Here is a 20,945-nt window from a genome sequence, read left to right as displayed (position 1 = left end):
AGGGGCAAATCAGGTGCTGCCCAGAAATTTAGTCTCCATTTATGGCTGTTCATTTTTCTTGAGATCTCCCAGACCATACTGAGAACTCTTTTTGGGCTCATGCTCTTTCCAGAGATCACTACAACCAGATGCAGACAGGATTTGTAAAAATCTAAACCTGCACTGAATTCAATCTGCCTCCAAGGACAGTATGGGTGGGAGATGTTATCTGCTGTGAACAACCTGCACCTCAGATCACTCTGGAACTGACAGACCAGGAAATATGCAGCATAAGGAGAAACTGTAGTCAATATTTCTAAATATATCAATTTATAGCCAGAGAATGTGGGTGAGGCCTTTAAATCTGGCAAGATTCCCAAAGAAACTGCTGCTCCCTCCATGAGGGAATGAAACTTGTACTTCAGGATCTAGGCTGAGTTCTAATTACTTGGGATTAAGGAACATCATGTGAGAAGGTGGTAAAGATTATCCTACAGACAGAGAAGAAAACCAGACCAGAAAGGCCTGCAAGAAAAACATGAATGGATTGCAGCAAGAGTTTCATGACTCTCAAAAAGTGAATGTTCTGTGTTCTTGCTGATACTGCTTTAGGCTACTAAATACTGTCATTGAAACAGATCTGTTTGGGACAATTTTTTTTTTGCTTTCTACTGCTCAGTACAGAAAGTTCCAAATACATTTTTATATCAAATCTGGCTGATAAATTTTAGATAAAAAAGGAAAAATTCTGGATATGCTTCAGGATTTCCCCCTCAGATGGTTCTTTTCTTTCTAATAAGACTATTTATTACCTCATCATTTTACACTACAATAACTGCAGTGGTAATTCAGCCCCACAAAAACTAGGAAAACAATAACACGCCATATTCAGTTATGTCTTCATTTCTGGCCCTGTTTCCTAATCTGCAAGTAATTTGCTCTGTGCTATCTTAAGGGAAGGCAGATAAAGAAAATGGGAATATGGATAAAGAAGAGCCTTTAATGCTAGCTCAGTTCCTGTAAGACAGAATTCCTCAGCTGGATACTAATAAAACAAATCATCTGGGCTCTGAGGTCAGCTCCCACGAGGTGCTGACTGGTCACCTTTGGACTGAGTCCTTGGCATGGGGCCAGTCATGGCTTTGATTCAGGGAAAAATTGCATGCTGAGCAGCAGTTTGCTCTCACAGCAAATACCACAGGCCAGAAAGAGTGGGATGCGGGATGTGGGATGCATTTCATTTCAGTTTATACAGCTGGAGCTGGAGATACTCATCTCTGGTTGCTCTGTGCCTGTTGAGCAGCACTGCCAGGTGCAGTATGGCATGGATTTTAATTTGGGTATGCCTGTTACCCTCCACTGCTGCAAGAAGAGCACAGGCAGCTGGTTTAGACAGAAATACCTCTGCAGCACAATTGTAATTGAAAATCCTGTACAATAAGGGAAACACTTCTACTACTGATCTCACCAATCATGACAAATTTCCCTTCCTTGATTTCTTAAACTTGTTACAAATGCAAATCATACTGCACAAAGTGTTGGGATTTTTACTCAGATGTCACTGGCTTTGTTCACAGCCCTCTCTCCTGGAGTCCAATCCACATTTTTGTTGAATATAAGCATCAGAAGTGGACCCAATATTGTAGTGACTCATAAACATTTTTTTGGTCAACTTTCCCTAATATTACTGAGTTTCCTTTCTCCTCACTGTTGGTAATATACATATATAATTTCACCAGAACAATAAGGAATCCTCGCCTGCATTTTCAGGCAGTCTAGGTGGACCCTCCCTCCCTGTGTGATGTAAAGGATACTACAAAGTGATGCATACCGTGCCCTGGAGGATGAACTTGTAGACCATGTGAATAATTAGGCAGGACCAGAAGACATGGAGCAGCTGCAGAGTTATCAGGAGAACATTCACAAAGTAGTATCCAAAGAAGGGTTGGAATATCTCCATAGAGTAATAGTAGGTGTTATAAAGCACTCTGCAAAACAGAGGGGATTGCAATGAAACATGTTATTAATAAGGCCACAGTTAAGCCCCAGAAATCTGTAATCACAGAGGAAGTTTCTGATCAGCCACTTCCATCTTTACCTATCACATGTGAGCCAACTATCAGTTCCCCACCCGCAGCAGACAGAACAGAGCCACAGCCCAGGGCCCCTCCTCTGCTGCAGCCTCCAGGGCTCCAGGAGTGCTCATGAGCTCCAAGGCAGGTGCAACAAGTGTGTGGCACTTCAGCCTTCAGGAGCACATGCTCCACAACCAGAAAACCAAGGCCTGTCTCTCAGAAGACAGCTTGCCCATGTCCCCTCACTGCAGCACTCACGTGTAGGGGTAAACGACCAGGCGGCTGATTAGGAAAACAGCTGAGAAGATCATAAAGAGGCTGTCACAAGTTTTTTTCCACTTCATGTAATTGAATATCTTAGTTGGCTGGAAGGAGAAAGAACAATGAAACAGCAGCCAGGACAGCATCAGCACACACTGTGGGGGGTTAATGGGACAGCCTGCATGCAGGTAACCACAGCTCTGCCCAGCTCTCACTGAGTCAGCAGAGCAGCTGGAGGGATCTGTGCAACACCCCAGTGCTTGGCCCATAGATAGAAGCACATTCTGTGGCTGAAGAGCCCCACAGGTGATTTGGCTGTGCCTGGCTCACCTCCAGGAAGCAATCAGAAGCATCATGGATCACCATCACCAGTGTCCCAATGCGGATGTAGTTGGCACAGTATGAAAAACTGATCAGGAATATGGTTGCAGCATGATGGACTATCTGCTCCTTGAAATCCTGATGAGAAGGGGAACAGCAGAGAATAAAATACATAATGCACCTCCTGTCTCAGTGCAAGTGTGGTTCCTGCAGGTAGATATATCATTGCTATACACTGCTATTGCTATATAGATATATATTGCTCTACCTACTGACTAAGAAACTTCCCACTACAGTGTCTCACCCATGTAACTCTTTTATCAAATGCATTCTAGAGATGTAGGCAACCAAGAGACTCAGGAATGAAAAGTTTGTCAACTGAGGATCTCACAACAAAGAACATTCTTTCCCTTCACTAGCCATGATCTGATGCTGCACCCCGTCTGTTGGGACACTGGCACCAGGAACACAAGCAGCTTTACTGGCAGAAAACCATCTCTTTTCCCATCTCTATGATCAGGGCAGCCTAGAAGAGTTACAGAAGAACAATTTTTATGTTTGGATTTTAAGTTTGGATTGAGAACTCTGCAGCACTTTGCACCTTTCTGTGACAAGGTTGGTGTGCTCTACTTCCCAGAGTAGAGAAAGCCACTGATTGGGAAAGAGAATTCCTGTGAATGAGCAAGGAGAGAGTACCACAAAACTTTGAATATAACTATACACATGCACTTAGAGATCACTCTCCTAAGTGTTCAGCTTGTGTCCTGTTTGTACTTGATTCTCTCCTGAGACTCCCACTCACCTTCCTCTTCACGTCGAAGGGCAAAGTGAAGACCAGTGACCAGTAGAAGGAGAGCTCCAGCATGTAATACCAGAACAGGGAGGGCTGGAGAGGCTGAGAGAGAAGGAGAGACAGGGAAATACCCATCAGATACATCAGTGCAAGTGGAAACTCCCTTCAAGGCAAAAGACAACTGTAGTGGATGATGGTGTGGTTGATGCTGACTGGATGCCAGGCAGCCACTAAAGCTGCTCTGTCACTTCCCTGCACAGCTAGACAGAGCAGAGAAAATACAACTAAGGGTTCATGAGTTAAGGACTGGGACAGACTGCTCATCAAATATAATCATGGGCAAAACAGAGTCTAATTAGAGATATGAACTAAGTTCATTGCTAACAAAATCAGAGCACAATCATGAGAAGTGAAATAAAGCCTTAAAAACACCCTTTCCCCTGCCCCTCCCTCCTTCCCAGCTCTGTCTCATACCCCAGTGATGCAAGGAGATAGCAATGGGGGTGATGGTCAGTTCAACACCCATGGCCTCCCCTGCTGCACTGGGCATCCCTCCCATGGGACACAGCTCTTCATCAACTTCTCCAACCTGAGTCCATCCCACAGGAAACAGCCCTCTGCAAACTGGCACAACCCAAGCTCATCCCATGGAAAACAGTCCTTCCCAAACTGCTGGGGTGTGGGTCACTCTTCCATGGACAGCCTTCAAGGACAGGCTGCTCCAGCCTGTGAGCAGGGCTCCTCTCTCCATGGGGAACACAGTCACAGCCTCCTCCAGGCACCCCCTGCTCTGCTGTGGGCTCCTCCTGCAGGGGCTGGGGGTGGATCTCTGCATCCCCCATGGATCTCTGCATCCCCCATGGATCTCTGCATCCCCCATGGATCTCTGCATCCCCCATGGATCTCTGCATCCCCATGGATCCCCATGGGCTGTGCATGGATCTCTGCATCCCCCATGGATCCCCATGGGCTGTGCATGGATCTCTGCATCCCCCATGGATCCCCAGGGGCTGTGCATGGATCTCTGCATCCCCAATGGATCCCCAGGGGCTGTGCATGAATCTCTGCATCCCCTATGGATCCCCAGGGGCTGCAGGGGCACAGCTGCTACACCATGGTCTCACCACAGGCTGCAGAGGAACCTCAGCTCAGGTGCCTGGAGCACCTCCTGCCCCTCCCTCACTGACCTTGGTGTTCTCTCCCACATTCTCCACCTGCTCTTCTCTGGCTGCAAATAAAACGGTGCAATAACTTTTTCTTTTTTATCTTTCTTTTAAAATCTGTTAGCACAGAGGTGTCATGCTACTTCTAATTGGCCCAGCCTTGGCCAGTGGCACATTCAACCTTGGAGCTGCCAGGGATTGGTTCTGCTGGACATGGAGAAAGATTCTGGCAACTTCTTACAGAAGCCACCTCTGTAGACCCCTGCTACCAAAACCAGGCCATGAAAATCCAACAGAACAACCAAATCAACAAAGCTGGCTCCTGCAGCTACAGGGGGAAATACTTCAACTGAACAACACACTCACTCACTAAATGTCATCTGTGCTAAAATGAAATCAATGAATGAAATTCCACTTTACCATACCATGTCAAACATTTAGGGAACCACCATAAGGATCCTGAATATTTTTAGGATTTCTTCAGCACTATTCCGATTCCTAAGCAGACAGTATACAGTTTTAAAAAGTACATAAACCAATTCATTATGGTAGAAAAGGAGTGGCTAAATCAATCATTCCCTTTTAAGACCTGAAGGTGCTTCAGACACCCTGCACACAATTTTCCAGTTTAATCAAACTAATGGGAGGCAAATCCAACCCCAGCAGAAAATGTAATTCACATTCCTTTGGGTAAATTATCTGGGCTTTTACAGGTGGGAAACTGAAAGCATAGACCCACTCAGCAAGATTTTTGCAGTTGTGGCACTATGTGACCTCCTTAAACCTGAATCTATTTGATAAATAATTACTATGACTAAAGGGGCTTTGTAACCATTTCCAAAGGACCATCAAGTACTGTGCTCCCAGATACCAACTGGTTATTTATGGCCTTGATAAATTTTAGGTTGTTTTCCTTTGTAGCACCAGCAGAGGAAGCACAGCTGGATGCCCTGGGGCTTCCAGGGAGCACATGAATATCTCCCTAGCTGGTATGTGCTGGTCACACCCCAGGTTATCCAAACAGAAGCTCTGGATCAGAAGCTATTTTTCCTCCCCCAAAGATGAGACTATTTGGGAAAACTGCTGTTTCTTTTGTTATTGTCTGTAGCAGAGGGCATGGTCTGTTCAGTAGGAATTATAATTATTACATTTGTTGCTCCTGCTAATACACAGGTTTGTACTTGACTTGCTCTTTGCCAGTGGGACATGGCCAGCCCTGGTTTTGGTCTCTTCTGGTTGTTGGAAAATAGGGGTGTGTTGGATTTACATGGGAAGAGCTCGAGCAGGAGGAAGGAACAGCAGAGACAAGATGTGATGAACTGATCACAATCCCCATTCCACATCCTGCTGCACCACTGCAGGGGAGGAGGGGGAGAAGGTGGGAGTGAAGTTAAGTTCAGGAAGAAGGGAGGGGTGCAGGAAGGTGCTTTTAAGATTTGGGTTTATTTCTTATAAAACTATTCTTATTTGATTAACAGTGTATTACAGTAATTTTCCCCCAAGTCAAGCCTGTTTTGCCTGTGATGATAACTGGGTAACTGAATTCTTAGGTCTTCTGTGTCTGAATTTAATTCAATGTCCTCTTTTTGTTACTAATATAATCTGATTTTCCAAAAAAATACAGAAACACAACACAAGATTTATAACAGCAGCTTTCCATCTTATGTGACTCACCTGTTGTGGATATCCTGTCCAGCACTCTCTATGGTCCCAAAGCCAAGGCTTCTGCAACAAAAATGCAATATGCACGTGAGAATATCACAGGAGTTATTTTCTTATCAATTGTCTAATTCCTTTAGTTTATTCCTGCTAGACTTTGCTGTGTTTTATTACAGGCAGAGCTGGTCTTGCTGTCTGGAATCCAACTGCCAAGAGATTTTCACTACAAGAACTTGCATCTGCTTGTGACATTTCCAAATTGTGGCTATTTGCCTGAAATCTCACACACTATTTAGCCATCCCAAATAAAATAGCTTAGAGAAGATCTCTCCCACTGTTTTTCAGTCTTCCACAAGCTTGAGGTGGTGGTGATGTTTTGAGCACATAGAAATAATCTTACAAGTATTTCATTAGGAATATCTGTGATTTAGACTATAACTTAAATGTAGATAGAAGGCTGAAAACTGGTGTGTCAGGTATGTGCCAGGTTTCCTCTAACAGAGAAGGTTATACTGCAGTTTGTTAAGCAATGAACCTCTGAAAAGATCCTCATCTGTTCAAGAGAAACTATGAAACAACTATGGAATACTGTTTACCTAAGATAGAAAAGAATTCCATATCCCCAAATTTCATAATTCCTCTACTCTCACCAAATACAGTTGACTTCTGGGGGCTACTGGAAGATAACTTTCCTTTGCTACTGGCTGTTTCACTGATTCACAGGCAGAGGATTCTGCTATCAGCCCAAAACTATTGATACAGAATTTAAACATTTGCTTTTTTCCTAAAGAAAGGAGTTTCACAAAAACAAGTGCATGTTAAAGAGCTACTCAGAGTACAAAATAAGCAAGAAAGTCAGGAAATCTCACATGTCATGTTATCCTGTCATGTTAGTTTTTGTCCTTTTTAAAGTAGCCATTTTAGTACAATTTAGGTAAGAGAATAATGTACTTGCTACAGGATCTAGAGGTGCTTGGATGGATGGTAGGATGGATGTCTCCCTTTTTTGTGAAAACTGCAAGCTGTGTGTTCAACAAGGACATGGGTTACAAAAGGTGAAAATGGTATTTCATCCATATAATGGACAGATAACATGCTGAAAAATATGATTTTGTCCCTTGCTGCCACAGGGCTCTTGTACAATGCTTAACAGGTCATCCAGACCAAATTTCAATAGCTGGTCTCAAAAAACAGCCTTCTGTTCTGATGTACAGATCCACAGAACAGCAGCTGGGATTCAGATACTTTTACTTCTCAGCCAGCTCATCCTATAATTCTCGTATTTTTGAGTTTCTTAAAATCTGACTTGGAAGTCTGTGTAAGTCCAAAGTCCTACACTTGTTACCATCAGTGGTTACAAAGGAGAGTTTTTGTCTGCTGCCTTGGGATATGCACATTTTCCATCACTTAACTCATCAGACTGTACCAGAAGACTTTTGCAAAGCTCACCTAGGGAACCAGAGGCAGCAGAAGAGTCAGGGGAGCGTTTTAGACAGAGGCAGCAGATGGCCAGTGCCCCCAGCTCAGGGACTGGAGCACACCCTTGGCTCCTGTTACCACTTCTGCCTGGCTAGACAATTCAAATTGCATCATGAGAACTCGCTAGTTATCAAACTGGAGAAAAGGCTGAGGCATGAGCCTGAACCAATCACACTCTGGGTAAGGAAAAGGAAATTAGCAGATAAAATTATAAAATTGCAGCCCATTGCTCCATAGGAAGCTCAATTTCTTTACCTTACAGAGGTATTGGATACAACACACAAACAGGCCCTGCAGCTTCCAGCCTAGGTAAGTGTTCTAGTTCCTACCCTGCAGAAATTTACTTTTACACAATCCCAGATGCCTTCTGCTTTCCAGAAGAAGGAAACATCTTGGATGTGGAGTCTTTAAAATAAGCATGGTCCAGTGTGTCTGTGGTCTCCTGAGTGTGCTATGCAGGGGATACACACCAACCTGGATGGAAAACCTCTAGGAGCAGATCTGAAAAGGAATGTTTGACAGCAAACTCTGCCATTCCTGAAGCATGGCTGGGCAGAACAGCAGGGGACTGCACGTGTACTCACATCATACAGGACAGCCAGGCCAGTGAAGAAAGAAGTGATGTAAAATGTAAATCTCCAGCTACAAACAAACAAAACAAAAGGCATTAGAATCCCATTCATTAACCCCTGAGATGCAAGTCTGTGTATCCTCACACTAATTGAAAGAATAACACTAGTGAGGCAAAGTCACATGTTAGTATGATCAAAAACAGCCACAGCTCTTTGCATGTTACCAGCACATTTCACAGACTTCACAAAGAGCAGTTCCTTTGCTGTAGGGATGGCAGAAGACACAATAATCTTGCTGACTAAAATCCCACAGAGAATAATCCCAAAGTTTACCAGCAGTGGCAAATGCATTCATAAAAATCAAACAATGCCAATCTCTCTCCTAGGCCTTTGGAGATCCAGCCTGCTAAATTTGTTATCATACAGTAACAAACTGCTGTCATGCTTGGTCTGGTGAGGAGCCAGAAATGATTTACCTACATCAAACCCACACAGAAGTACATACAAACTGTTTGCTCAGCTCAGTGGACAGAGGAAGGTCACCTGAATATCCACACATACAGTAAGGGATGAGGGGAATTTCAGAATAAATAAGTTATTAATAAACAAACCACAGGAAATATTCAAATGAGTAAAAATATTTAAACCAGTCCTTTAATGTACAAAAATCTCCATAACAATTCAGATGTAATTGCATTTTGAGAGGCTCCACCTGTCAATGAAACCTCCAGGAATTCCAAGACAAAAATAAACTCTACAAAGCTGCCATGTCACAGCAGAGACATTCTGTCTACATGGTGACAGAGGGTGAGGAAGGACACTATCCTCAGTGGGCTGAGGCAGAAAAGGATTTCCTGTTTCCTATTTACTGTTACTATTTACTCCAAGTCATCAGAGTGCAGGGAGAATGGACATTTCATCCAATAAACACTGCTGCTTTATAACTCCTTATTCACTATTCCTGTAAATATTTGTAACTATATGGACTATTATAAAAAAATAATGCACATCCTTTTCTTGTTTTTGAATTAGGAGTTTTTAGGCAGGGGTTTTGAATTACAAGTGGAGTGTTAAATCATCACATGCTGATGAGCTCAAAGTTGATGCCCACCCTATGGATACACACTTCTAGATAGATGGATAGTACCCTAGGTGTTTAATGATTTCTTTTGACTATGTGGCTTTCCTGGGAGAACCCAATTCCTTAAACAAACAGCAGAGCAGCCTCTTGTAAATAAGCCTTTCCAACCAAGCTGTGGAGAATCCTCCCTTTCTGTGGAAAGCTGAGCCAGAACTGACATTCAGATCTGTCTGACCTGAGATTGATTTTGTGTCTCCACATGACAAGGAGGATTTTCACACAGGTGTTTGCAAGGCAGGTTTTGTTCTTTGCTCACAAGCTCCCACCCCCGTGAGAAGGGTGTTGGTTTGTGACTTTCAGGATGCTGATGTCAAAAGACAGCAGAATCCAATTCAACCTGCAGCCTGTAGCTTCTGAAAGCAACAGTGTGCAAAACAGTTGCAGAAAAGGTGCAACAGAAGCAATCTCCTTAGAGAGGTGAAGAAAAACTATGGGAAAGGCAGCAGAAAGGATGCCTTTTTAGTAGGTACTGATGCAGCAGCAAAGCAGCAAGATGTAAATAGAGGAGAGTTTTCAGGTTCAAATGTGTGTCAAAGCAGAACCACAGTCTAACAAAGTCAGGAAAAGTCAGAAACAAGGACCCAGTAAGAAATAAAGATACAGCAATCAAAGGAGACTTGGGATTGTAAATAAAGAGGAAAAGCAAGAAATGGTTCTGTAACAGAGAAGTAGCAGAGTCACAGCAGAGCCAAGAGGGTCAGGGAAGACCCAAGATGTGCTCTGGACAGGGATGGAGGGCAGGGAGCTGGATCTCTGCACAGGGATGGAGGGCAGGCAGGTAGCTGGATCTCTGCACAGGGATGGAGGGCAGGGAGGGAGCTGGATCTCTGCACAGGGATGGAGGGCAGGCAGGGAGCTGGATCTCTGCACAGGGATGGAGGGCAGGGAGGGAGCTGGATCTCTGCACAGGGATGGAGGGCAGGGAGCTGGATCTCTGCACAGGGATGGAGGGCAGGCAGGGAGCTGGATCTCTACACAGGGATGGAGGGCAGGCAGGGAGCTGGATTTCTGCACAGGGATGGAGGGCAGGGAGGGAGCTGGATCTCTGCACAGGGATGGAGGGCAGGGAGCTGGATTTCTGCACAGGGATGGAGGGCAGGGAGGGAGCTGGATCTCTGCACAGGGATGGAGGGCAGGGAGGGAGCTGGATCTCTGCACAGGGATGGAGGGCAGGGAGCTGGGTCTCTGCACAGGGATGGAGGGCAGGGAGCTGGATCTCTGCACAGGGATGGAGGGCAGGCAGGGAGCTGGATCTCTGCACAGGGATGGAGGGCAGGGAGCTGGATCTCTGCACAGGGATGGAGGGCAGGCAGGGAGCTGGGTCTCTGCACAGGGATGGAGGGCAGGCAGGGAGCTGGGTCTCTGCACAGGGATGGAGGGCAGGGAGGGAGCTGGATCTCTGCACAGGGATGGAGGGCAGGCAGGGAGCTGGGTCTCTGCACAGGGATGGAGGGCAGGGAGCTGGATCTCTGCACAGGGATGGAGGGCAGGCAGGGAGCTGGATCTCTGCACAGGGATGGAGGGCAGGGAGGGAGCTGGATCTCTGCACAGGGATGGAGGGCAGGGAGCTGGGTCTCTGCACAGGGATGGAGGGCAGGCAGGGAGCTGGATCTCTGCACAGGGATGGAGGGCAGGCAGGGAGCTGGATCTCTGCACAGGGATGGAGGGCAGGTAGCTGGATTTCTGCACAGGGATGGAGGGCAGGCAGGGTGCTGGATCTCTGCACAGGGATGGAGGGCAGGGAGGGAGCTGGATCTCTGCACAGGGATGGAGGGCAGGCAGGGAGCTGGATCTCTGCACAGGGATGGAGGGCAGGGAGCTGGATCTCTGCACAGGGATGGAGGGCAGGGAGCTGGATCTCTGCACAGGGATGGAGGGCAGGGAGGGAGCTGGATCTCTGCACAGGGATGGAGGGCAGGGAGCTGGATCTCTGCACAGGGATGGAGGGCAGGGAGGGAGCTGGATCTCTGCACAGGGATGGAGGGCAGGCAGGGAGCTGGATCTCTGCACAGGGATGGAGGGCAGGCAGGGAGCTGGATCTCTGCACAGGGATGGAGGGCAGGGAGCTGGATCTCTGCACAGGGATGGAGGGCAGGCAGGGAGCTGGGTCTCTGCACAGGGATGGAGGGCAGGGCAAGGCAGTGAGCTGTCTGTGGAGCTCAGCTCCAGTGAAATCCTGAGTTCATGGCTCGTGCTCTGCTCACCAGGCCTCGCTGAATTTCTTAGACAGGCTGGGCCGGTCCATGTTCCTCCGGCGCCGGAACCACTTCTCCACCTTCCTCACTGGCAGGTCACATTGCTTGGCTAAACTGAGCAGCTCACCCTGGAAAACAGGTGAGCCAGCATGTTCACATCCAAATTCAAAGGTCAGGCAGGGCAGTATCTCATCTGACCCACCACAGAGCCCAGCTGGAGCCCCTGGCCAGCCAAACCTGGTTCAGGCTAAGGCATCTTTCTGAAAGCAGTTCATTCCTAGTGTAAAGATCTTGGATAGGAGAAAATCTTTCCATTCCACTCTAATCAACTGGTTATAAATGCTAATGTTGAAACTTTTCATTTTTTATGTGAACTTTCCCAGTTTCCTACTGGTCATGTCTCCTCACATGAGTTTGTTGCCAAATCACTTCTTCACTCTGTCTTCAGGTGTGGACACTGCTGAAGGCTCATGAGGAACCTAATCTGTTTTTTTTCCCCAGTTTGTTAACTTTTCTCAGCTCCAGCCTAAATCTTTCCCAGGCTGGGGACCTTTCTCAGAGACAAAACAAGGGAAGGAAGAAAGAAAACACAGACACCTGGTATTGACCACCGAGTCAGGTGAGTGTCTCGTGATATTTGGCAGAGAGCATGTTTTCAAAGAAGTGTTGCCTTCTTTGAACAATGATTCTTTTCTACTTTGTTTTTCATTATCACCCTTATATAAATGCCATGGCTTTTCCATAAATTGTTCCTTCTTGCTGTATTCTTTTGCTGCTTCCTAGCCCCACAGTGACATTCAGGGACCAAATCCCTCAAATCTGTGACTCCAGTAAAGATCACTGCAGCTTAAGTAATATAGTTCTGCAATGAAGTTTATCATGCCTCTCAGCATTCTGATGCAGTAACATGATGGATGTTATGAGCAGAGGCAACATCATTTTCCTACTGGGTATTCTCCTGTTATGGTAAACCTGTTAGGGGTATTCTTCAATATATAACTCACAGAAATCCTGCAATTACCTTCTTTCTTGCCCTTAGTCTGTTAAGAATTTGTTACATGAAAAAAGTTTGTCATGTTTTATATTCCTATTTGGAAGTGTCATCGTGAATAGTCATATGTTTGAAGTAAAGCAATAGTTTTTCATGGAATGCATTTACCTGAATTGGTATCATGTGAGAATAGCCTACACACTTTGAGCATGCTGTCCAAAAAAGTTCATTACCAATTTTCACACGTGCTGCTTTCACATATGCTATTTTTTGAGTTCTGTTCCAGTGGGTAAGACAAATGGAGACATTAATTTACATTCTCCAATTGCTCCATCATGTGGAATTCCTCCCAAGAAATGGCTGCCAACAACTGCAAAATCTCATCTTGTACTGTACAAGTAAAGCTAAAGCTGCCTCTAAGCAGTGGTCTGAGAGCTCATGGGAGAGGAAGGAAGCCAGCAGACTGGCTGAGTGGAGAGAGCCAGGCAGCAGTTCCTGCTCCACCTCAGGCTGCTGTCTCATGGTGAGGATCTGTTCCAGTATCTCAGATCTGCTGGGAGAAAAGCACCACTTCAGTGCAATGGGGGTGCTGTGGGAAAAACCTGGAGCCAAAGCCAGGTCTTGAGTTAGATCTCTGCCATAGAAGTGGTTATACTGAGAAATGTTTGGATTTTGGGGACAGAAACCCAAGTGGAAGGTCAGGGACTACCATACTGACCAGTGTCCCTTAGAACACTTCTTCCCACTGCTGCAGAGATGGGCTGGCTATACTACCCAGATGAATGGCTACATGTTAATTTTAGCCTCTTTCCCTTTATTTCTAATCTGCTACTGCATGTCTTGGGGCTCCTCACGCCCCACTGCAGCACAAACCTGCTGCAACAGCCTTGGCAAAGCAGTGTGTTTGGTGTAGGATTGCTCCTTGGGACTGGAACCCATCCTTGATAAGAGTTCACAGCTATTGCTTGGAGGCTAAGAGAAAGCCTACAAAAACAAGCTGAAAGAAAATCAGATTCCTTTCCCCACCCCAGAGTTCACACCCAGGGACTTCACTGACCAGGATAAACTCTAATATCACTTAGCAATTCACAATCCTGCTAGTGGTTTTTTCCATCAGCAGCAGCCATTATAACTCTGAGTCATTGTGTTGGGTTGATGTGGCCAGAAATGTGTATTCTGCCCCCAGCTGTTGGAGCTGGGTGGGGCAGTGACCCTGATCTCCTGGCACATATTATCTGCTAATGGGCCATCTTTAAACCAGCTGGGCAATCATCTTTATCTTTCCACAGCCCATCCTCCCTCCACGAGATATCTCCTGCTCATGGCCAGTGAGTACCAGTGCATGACTGATAAAATTCCATCATCCCACAGGGAGATGCTCTACCCAGGGGAGGAGCCAAGCCTTTCCTACCCAGATAAAAACTGAGATTTTGGACACCAAGGTACCTTCTTTCCACTGGATTCCAGAGGAAAGCCAGACCTTTCCACATCATCCCTGGAGCTTCAGAGGAAACGGCACCTTCTCCAGGAGCACTGCTCCAGCTGAACCACATCTGCCACTGCAGGAGGATGCAGCCATCATTGACTGACTGATGGGTGTCATCTTGGATTCTGACTCTGGCAGTGTTTTGGGACTGTTCTTTATAATACTGTATTTTTATTTTAATTTTCCTAGTAAAGAACTGTTATTCCTAATTCCCATATCTTTGCCTGAGAGCCCTTTAATTTCAAAATTAGAATAATAATTTGAAAGAAGGGGGGTTTACATTCTCCAGTTTAAAAAAAAAAGCTTCTGCCTTTATTGGCAGACACCTATCGTTCCAACCAAGACAGTCATCTTGCCAATTTCTTGAAAATCATTCTCCTTATCCCTCAGGGGAACACTATCCACCAGTTGTATTTGCAGGTTTCTGAAGCCCCTCACAATCTCTGTGATGATGGCCAGGACTCTGACTTCTTGCAAGGCCAATCTCAAACTCATGGATTGCACAGAATGACAGGACTAGGAGAATCAAGGACAGGGAGATCAAGCAAGACACACTGGCTTAGCTGCAGGGACTATCAATATGGGAGATCAAGGCAGCTGATGTGACTGATTTTTTACAGGGTTTGCCAGTATATGAAAAGAAGCTGTCACAGAATAGCTGGGGATGGAAGGGACCATGGAGATCACCTCATCCAATGGGCCCTGCTCAAACAGAGCCACCCAAAGCCAGGTGTCAAGGATCATGTCCAGAGAACTTTGAGTTCTCACAAGGATATAAATTCCTCAACCTCCCTGAGCACCCTCACCTCACAAGATGTTTTGATGCCTTTGATGTTGAGGCAGAGCCCCTGTGCTGCAGTTTGTGCTGTGTGCAAGGCCAGCAGGGAGCAGGAGCTGTCACTTTTCTTTTGGGAGCAGTTTCCACCCAGGGCTCAGAAGCAGAATTCGGAGCTGATGGCATTGCAGGAGGACCCTCCTGGCCAGCTGCTCTCAGTTACCAGAGCTATAGCATTTCCTTTGCTGAGCTTCTAGTATGAATGACATGGCTAAAGTTGAGGATTCCAAATGGGATTTTCTTGGGCTAAGGACACTAAATCCACAGGAAAACAAAGGAAGAAAGGACTGACCTCTTCAGGATTCTTGCGGCGTGTACTGTAGAACGTTTCCAGCACAGGGTTGGGCTGAGCTTTTGGTCTTTGCTTGTCTCTCACACCCAATTTGGTACTGAGGGGCAGGGCTATGGCTCTGCAAAAGAAAACATAAAGGGTCAGCCAAAAACAGAACAGTGATTTCTGATTTTGCAGCACTGTTAAAACATTATGTAGTACATAACAGCTGCTTCCCACATGTGAATACAAACATGAGTATCATGCTGAGCAGGTAAAATCACAAACTTAGAGAACAAACTCTTGGACTTGTACCCTACTGCTCTGAGCTCTGTACTGTGATACTCAAAATTACATGAGTTTGGCAAATGCTGTCTCTTCCTTTGTCAGCTTCTGAATCACCAATCACGTGTCTCTGGCTTGCTTGCAGCTGATAGGGAGTATCACACTCTAATATATATTATTTATATATATATGAATATAAAATAAAGCCTAATTGTTGCTCCCTGCTTGATCTAGAACATGGAACATACATGGCAAGCACCTGAAGTAAGGCCTTGGCTCAGGATCAAGAGGGAGGCTCTGCCAGAGGTGTAATATTAATGCAGAAGAAATGTCCTGCTGAAACAGGAAGCCACTTGGCCTTTCCTGGAGTAACTCACATCCATGTTTCCTAATATAAATCAAACACAGTTCCAAAATAAGGACATGGCAACTAGAAACCTTGTCACAAGAAATGGATGTTTGCACTAGCTGTGCATCTTCAGTTTTTTACAGCGAAATAAAGCAAAAAAAATTGCATAAATAGAAAGAAGTTACCCAAGGAAAACTGTTCAAAAAATTCCAGTGCTCAAAACTCAACTCCTCCACTACCAACAGCAGCAGGAAACCTCCTCATTGAAGATGTGAAGTGAGATCTTGCATAAATACGGTGCAAACAAGAAACCTGTCAACCAATATTAAAAAAAAAAAAAAGACCCAAATCATCTGAATTTTACTTGAATTTCTCAAAAATCAGCCAATTCTTATTAATTGCTCCCTCTTACATACTGCCACTGTGGAAGTGTCCCTGTGTTACTGCAAGCTGGTGCTGGAGCTGGTTTGGGCTGACAGCACCAACAGAGGCAGCGAGTTCTGAGCCCCACACCCCTGGGCCTGGTCACTCCTGCTGTCCAGGCAAGTCCTCTCATTAGCTCTCCCTAATGATCTGGACACAGAATTAAGATTTTTTTTTTTTTCCACTTTGCCTAAAAAAGCTGCAAAAGTTATTTCACCATGTAGGTGTTTAAAGGTGTTCTGCTTTGAAACAGTATGGGATGTATTTATGGCTGTGATAATCTGGTGTGGTTACCTGTGGTTTCTGCTAGTCACAGAGCTTATAATCCATATCCATGTCTTTAGGGATCCTTTCAGGTCCAGCATCCTTCAGATGGGTCTTTTGGAAGTTTTCTTTTCAATAACCCATTTCTTAATTTAATTAACAAGTATTAAAAGCAATTTAAAAACAAAAGAAACTCTCTACCTAAGGAATTATGTAACTTCTGTTAAACCACAGAACAGGTACACATTTTGCTCACTGATATAACAGCTCATTTTCACTTTCCTTTTGCACAGCCAACCCTGCCTGTGTATCAATTGCTCTTTGTCACCATGGCTGAGAAATTCCTTTGGCATCACTGGCTATAGGAACATTCAAAGATGCACCAACAAAAGTTATGTTTCTACCATAAAAGAAGGGCTAAGTGTGTTTGTTGGTAACACTTAGCTTGCTGGCATGATGCACAGTGATCACAAAAACATGGGTAAGCATTAACTAGATTCTGTGAAATTTAGCAGCACTCTGGCACTGCTGCTGAATGGCAAAGGAATCACTGGGAATTCTGGGTTTTGGTTCTGACTGCTCTCAAGAAATGCTTTAAGTGCATCAAATGATTTTTTTTTTAATATGAAGTGATTGGTTTAATAAGAGTGATAGTGGACCAGTAGGTTTTGTGCTAAGAACAATAACACAGTATTTAAATAATATCCATAACTACACTGAAGTTGGGAAACATCTACCTAAAGCTCTGCACTGGATCTTGGATCTTATATTAAACAGTTCCTTGAAGTGGGCCTGATCTTCCTCTTTCAAAGATCACGCATCCTCTGAAGAGGAAGATGCAATCAATTCTATTGTTGAAAACAACCTTATTGCCACTTTTCATCAGGCCATATTGGGAAATGAAAGGTATGAAATTTTCCAGACACATTAAAGCAAAGAGAATGTTTCTGTCAGGTGCCAATGCAGCTTGCCAACAAATTTATTTTATTGAAAAACTACTTAAAATATCCTGGTAATTTTTAAAATTTTGTTTAATCCCTGACTTCTCTATATTTCCTGCTGATTTCTTATGGCCATGGCATAAAATCTCACTGTAACAGAAACAAACCAGATGCAGCAGATGAAGACAAGATAACCAGTTACAATTACTTTGTTGTTGAGGCTTTGAGAACATCCATGTTTTGTGGAACCAATCCTACTTTCATGAACATCATTGGGATATCAAGGCCTGAAATTCTTCACAAGGGACCTCTGCACGTGTTGGCTCTGTGCTCTGACCCAGTTCTCAGTTCAGTCCTGCTCCAAGCACAACCCTAAGAGGATGATGCTTGCACTGATTTCAACATCAGATATGTTATCTCAGTGACAGGCACAGCCTCATTATTATTTATCAGCTCTCTGCAAGACAAAAGGTAAATCTGAGGACTAAACTGTCCCTCTCAGAGTCAGGGAGATGATGCTCATCACCAACTACTTCATCAGTGAGCATCTCTCACTCCATGATTTACACAGCAGAGGTCTCACCAAGGCACTTTATTCAGTAATCACAGAACAAACTGTCTTGTGCAAAACCTGCTGAAGTTGAAACTAAATGGATTTATCATGAAGGGGTTTAAACTACTATTTCCCCACCTTTCAAAAGTGGGGAAGGGCTATACTCCTTCTGCAGAGGCTTTCAGAGTTAGTGTGAGATGCAATAAATAATTTAACTTTTGGGGTGGATTTTTTACTTATTATTTATATGGGTGCCACTTGCAAATACCTTCAGGCACTAAGAAATGCAGAACCAGTGACAGCAGCAATCTGAACTCCTATGTTTTTGAACTGCACAGTCTCTTTCAGCCTCTTGCTTGCCTTTGGCAGAGGGCTCTCTATGGCTGTGCTGCTGGTGTAGCCTCTGCCTTCTCCTCTTGCAGGAGGATGTTTCACACCAGTTAAACTTTTGATGCAAGGTCTGGGTTCTCTGTGGTGCTGCTGTCCAAACTGAGTCAGGTCCATTTCCAGGTGAATGCTCATCTTTGCACCAAGCCCTGCCTGTAAGACCTTAACAGGAACTGTTTCCAGATCCCTCCAGATTACTGATCAACAACAAAAGTCTCTATGCAAAATAAACTTTAGAAAGGTACATTTCTAAATAAAATACTCAGAAATGGTGTCCGTTCTTTCTTCTGGTTTTGAGTCCAAGTATCTGCTCATCAAGAGTGTCCATTTCTTTAAATGTACAACATATGGCTCACAGCCTGTCACCGCCCTCCCAGAAACAGACCTACTATTTCTGACTGAAATCCTAGTGAAATCTGGGAGCTGTGTGGATTCAAACTCACTGGCAATTCCTTTCAAGACTCAAAAATCCCTGGACAAGTCCAAAATCAGACAGACCAAAAATTGTATGCAAATGAGGTTTTCAATGGCTTTACTACTCCTTAAAGCACTTTAGCTGCCCCATTTGAATAACCATGCAGGCAAGAAACACTTTGCAATATCCCTTCAGAATCACTGCACCCCAAGAACTTGATTTTTACAAAAAATGGTCTTAAACATGACATAACTAGAAGAGAAGACAACATCTTTGCAGGACTATGTCCAGGGAAAACTTCTGTTAAGGTATAAAGGTGCTTAAAATCAAGGTCCCAGTTATGGTTGCAGGACATATCTCCCACTCACAAGTGCAATCTGGAAACATTGAAGGAACAGGGGAGGTTCCCAAGTTCTAGGTCCTCTCTTTTCTCAGGACATCATTAACTGCCTCCCCCATTCCTGCCTCAATACTGTGGCACAGCCCAGCACTGCAGCTCTGATGGGCTTTCCACTCTCCAGCACTTCTCCCCACCCTCCTCAGCACAAAGCAGCTCACGCTGGAGTTGCTCCATGACCTGTGAGCTGTTTCTTCTCCCCCAGGGCTGCACCCACAACCTCCCCAGCTCTCCCAGGCCACACCCAGACACTGCAGCTCCTCTTCCCACGGCCACCACCTCATACCCAGCATAGCTGGCTCTTAGAAGGATGCTGCTGTCTCAGTTTTCCCCAGCCAGTACAAAGGAGAGGAAAATCCATCCTTGAGGAAGCAGGTTTTTGCACAAGTTTAATGCCCAAAAAAAAGGATGAAATAATTGGTCCCAGCATAGTGGCTGATGCAGATACTACAGAAAATCCTCCAGACTTCCCCTGCCTCTTACTATTTACCTGGAGTTCTGACAGCTAAATCACAAGAAGACATTGTAACATGTCTGATATCCCAAAGCAGGCACCACCAGAACTATGTGGAGAGAAAAACTTGGCAGCCAATGCACAGGTGCAAGTAATAGCTGGTGGTGGCTGAGGGTAGAATAAATTGCCAGAGGGCAAGCTACAGCCACCAAACCCAAACCTGATTACTTGTTCCAGCCACTCATTTTGATCTGCAGACCAGCTGCACAAAGATATACAGTTAGGGTTATCTTCACAGAAAATGAGAAATAAAACACACATTTCCTTCTGCAATTCTCAAACTTGTTGTAAATTACTTTAAACAGGGCCAGTGCCACTGATAAGGCAATGGAGAAACAGGGCTGGATCCACACCTCACCTTCCCAGGGGAAGGTTTCTTCTCCAGGAGGAACTGGATGTGAAACAGTAATGATTCAGAATGAGAAAAAGTCATGCTGAAATAAATGACTGCAGAGTTAGGACAAACAAGAATACAGCTCAGAACACCGGCTTGTAATTTGCATAGGTAAAATAGTGCTATGATTATAGGTTTCCTGGACCTGTAAAATGGGCTTCTGATGTTATCTTTTTCAAGGGTGTGACATGCAGCTTTTATTTAATGAAGTTTGTGAATCAAAACAGCTTTAAAATTAATGAGTAGGACCAGGCCTATGGAAACACTCCCAGCTGAGGCAGCACTTGGATGGGAAAGAAAAAATCTTTTTACTTGGCCATCGGCATCTAAAAGGAGATGAAAATGATATTTAGATTGAGTGGGAGTGGTGTGGCAGGAGGTTGGCAAATACAGGGACAGTCACAAGCACAGCATCACTGCAGAAAGGGCCCCTGGAGACCACCCAGCCCAGCTGTGCAGAGTGAGCTGAGCCAGCTGGGTGCCCCTCTCTGCCCATGCAGACTCCTTCCCCCTCTGGGGAAACCATTCCAGTGCTCAAACACCCCCACAGCAGGAGAGTTTTTATATGTGCAGATGGAGCATCATGTGCTCCTGTTTGTGCCCATTGCCTCATGTCCTGTCAGGAGCCTCCACAGCAAGAGCTTGGTCCTGTCCTGCACTGGGGGCCACAGACTGGTCAGAGTTTATGGGCTGGTTCCCACCCATCTGTGCCACTGACCAGCAGAGCTGCCTGGAGGAGCCCAGCCAGGCTTCATCAGCAGTGAAAAATGTGAGTCACTTGTGTTTTAATGGATACCCTGGT

At 45.1% G+C, this 20,945-nt stretch overlaps 1 protein-coding gene across 4 annotated transcripts in view; it reads right to left on the bottom strand.

Moving 5' to 3' along the window:
* CERS4 (ceramide synthase 4) overlaps window positions 1–20,945 on the bottom strand; it is a 45,970-nt gene that overhangs the window by 2,827 nt on the left and 22,198 nt on the right. For all 4 annotated transcript variants that reach the window (XM_079328273.1, XM_079328274.1, XM_079328276.1 and 1 more), the window contains exons 3-10: window positions 15,243–15,360; window positions 11,648–11,766; window positions 8,315–8,372; window positions 6,267–6,317; window positions 3,439–3,531; window positions 2,646–2,774; window positions 2,313–2,419; window positions 1,811–1,967 (exon numbers count right to left, since the gene is read on the bottom strand). In XM_079328273.1, coding sequence (XP_079184399.1) covers window positions 1,811–1,967; window positions 2,313–2,419; window positions 2,646–2,774; window positions 3,439–3,531; window positions 6,267–6,317; window positions 8,315–8,372; window positions 11,648–11,766; window positions 15,243–15,360 — 832 coding nt within the window. The remainder of the gene's footprint in view (window positions 1–1,810; window positions 1,968–2,312; window positions 2,420–2,645; window positions 2,775–3,438; window positions 3,532–6,266; window positions 6,318–8,314; window positions 8,373–11,647; window positions 11,767–15,242; window positions 15,361–20,945) is intronic.

The sequence above is a fragment of the Erithacus rubecula genome, assembly GCF_903797595.1.
Source record: "Erithacus rubecula genome assembly, chromosome: 28".
Lineage (NCBI taxonomy): Eukaryota > Metazoa > Chordata > Aves > Passeriformes > Muscicapidae > Erithacus > Erithacus rubecula.
The sequence above is the reverse complement of the archived record's forward strand: the minus strand, read 5'-3'. Positions and strand labels throughout refer to the sequence as shown.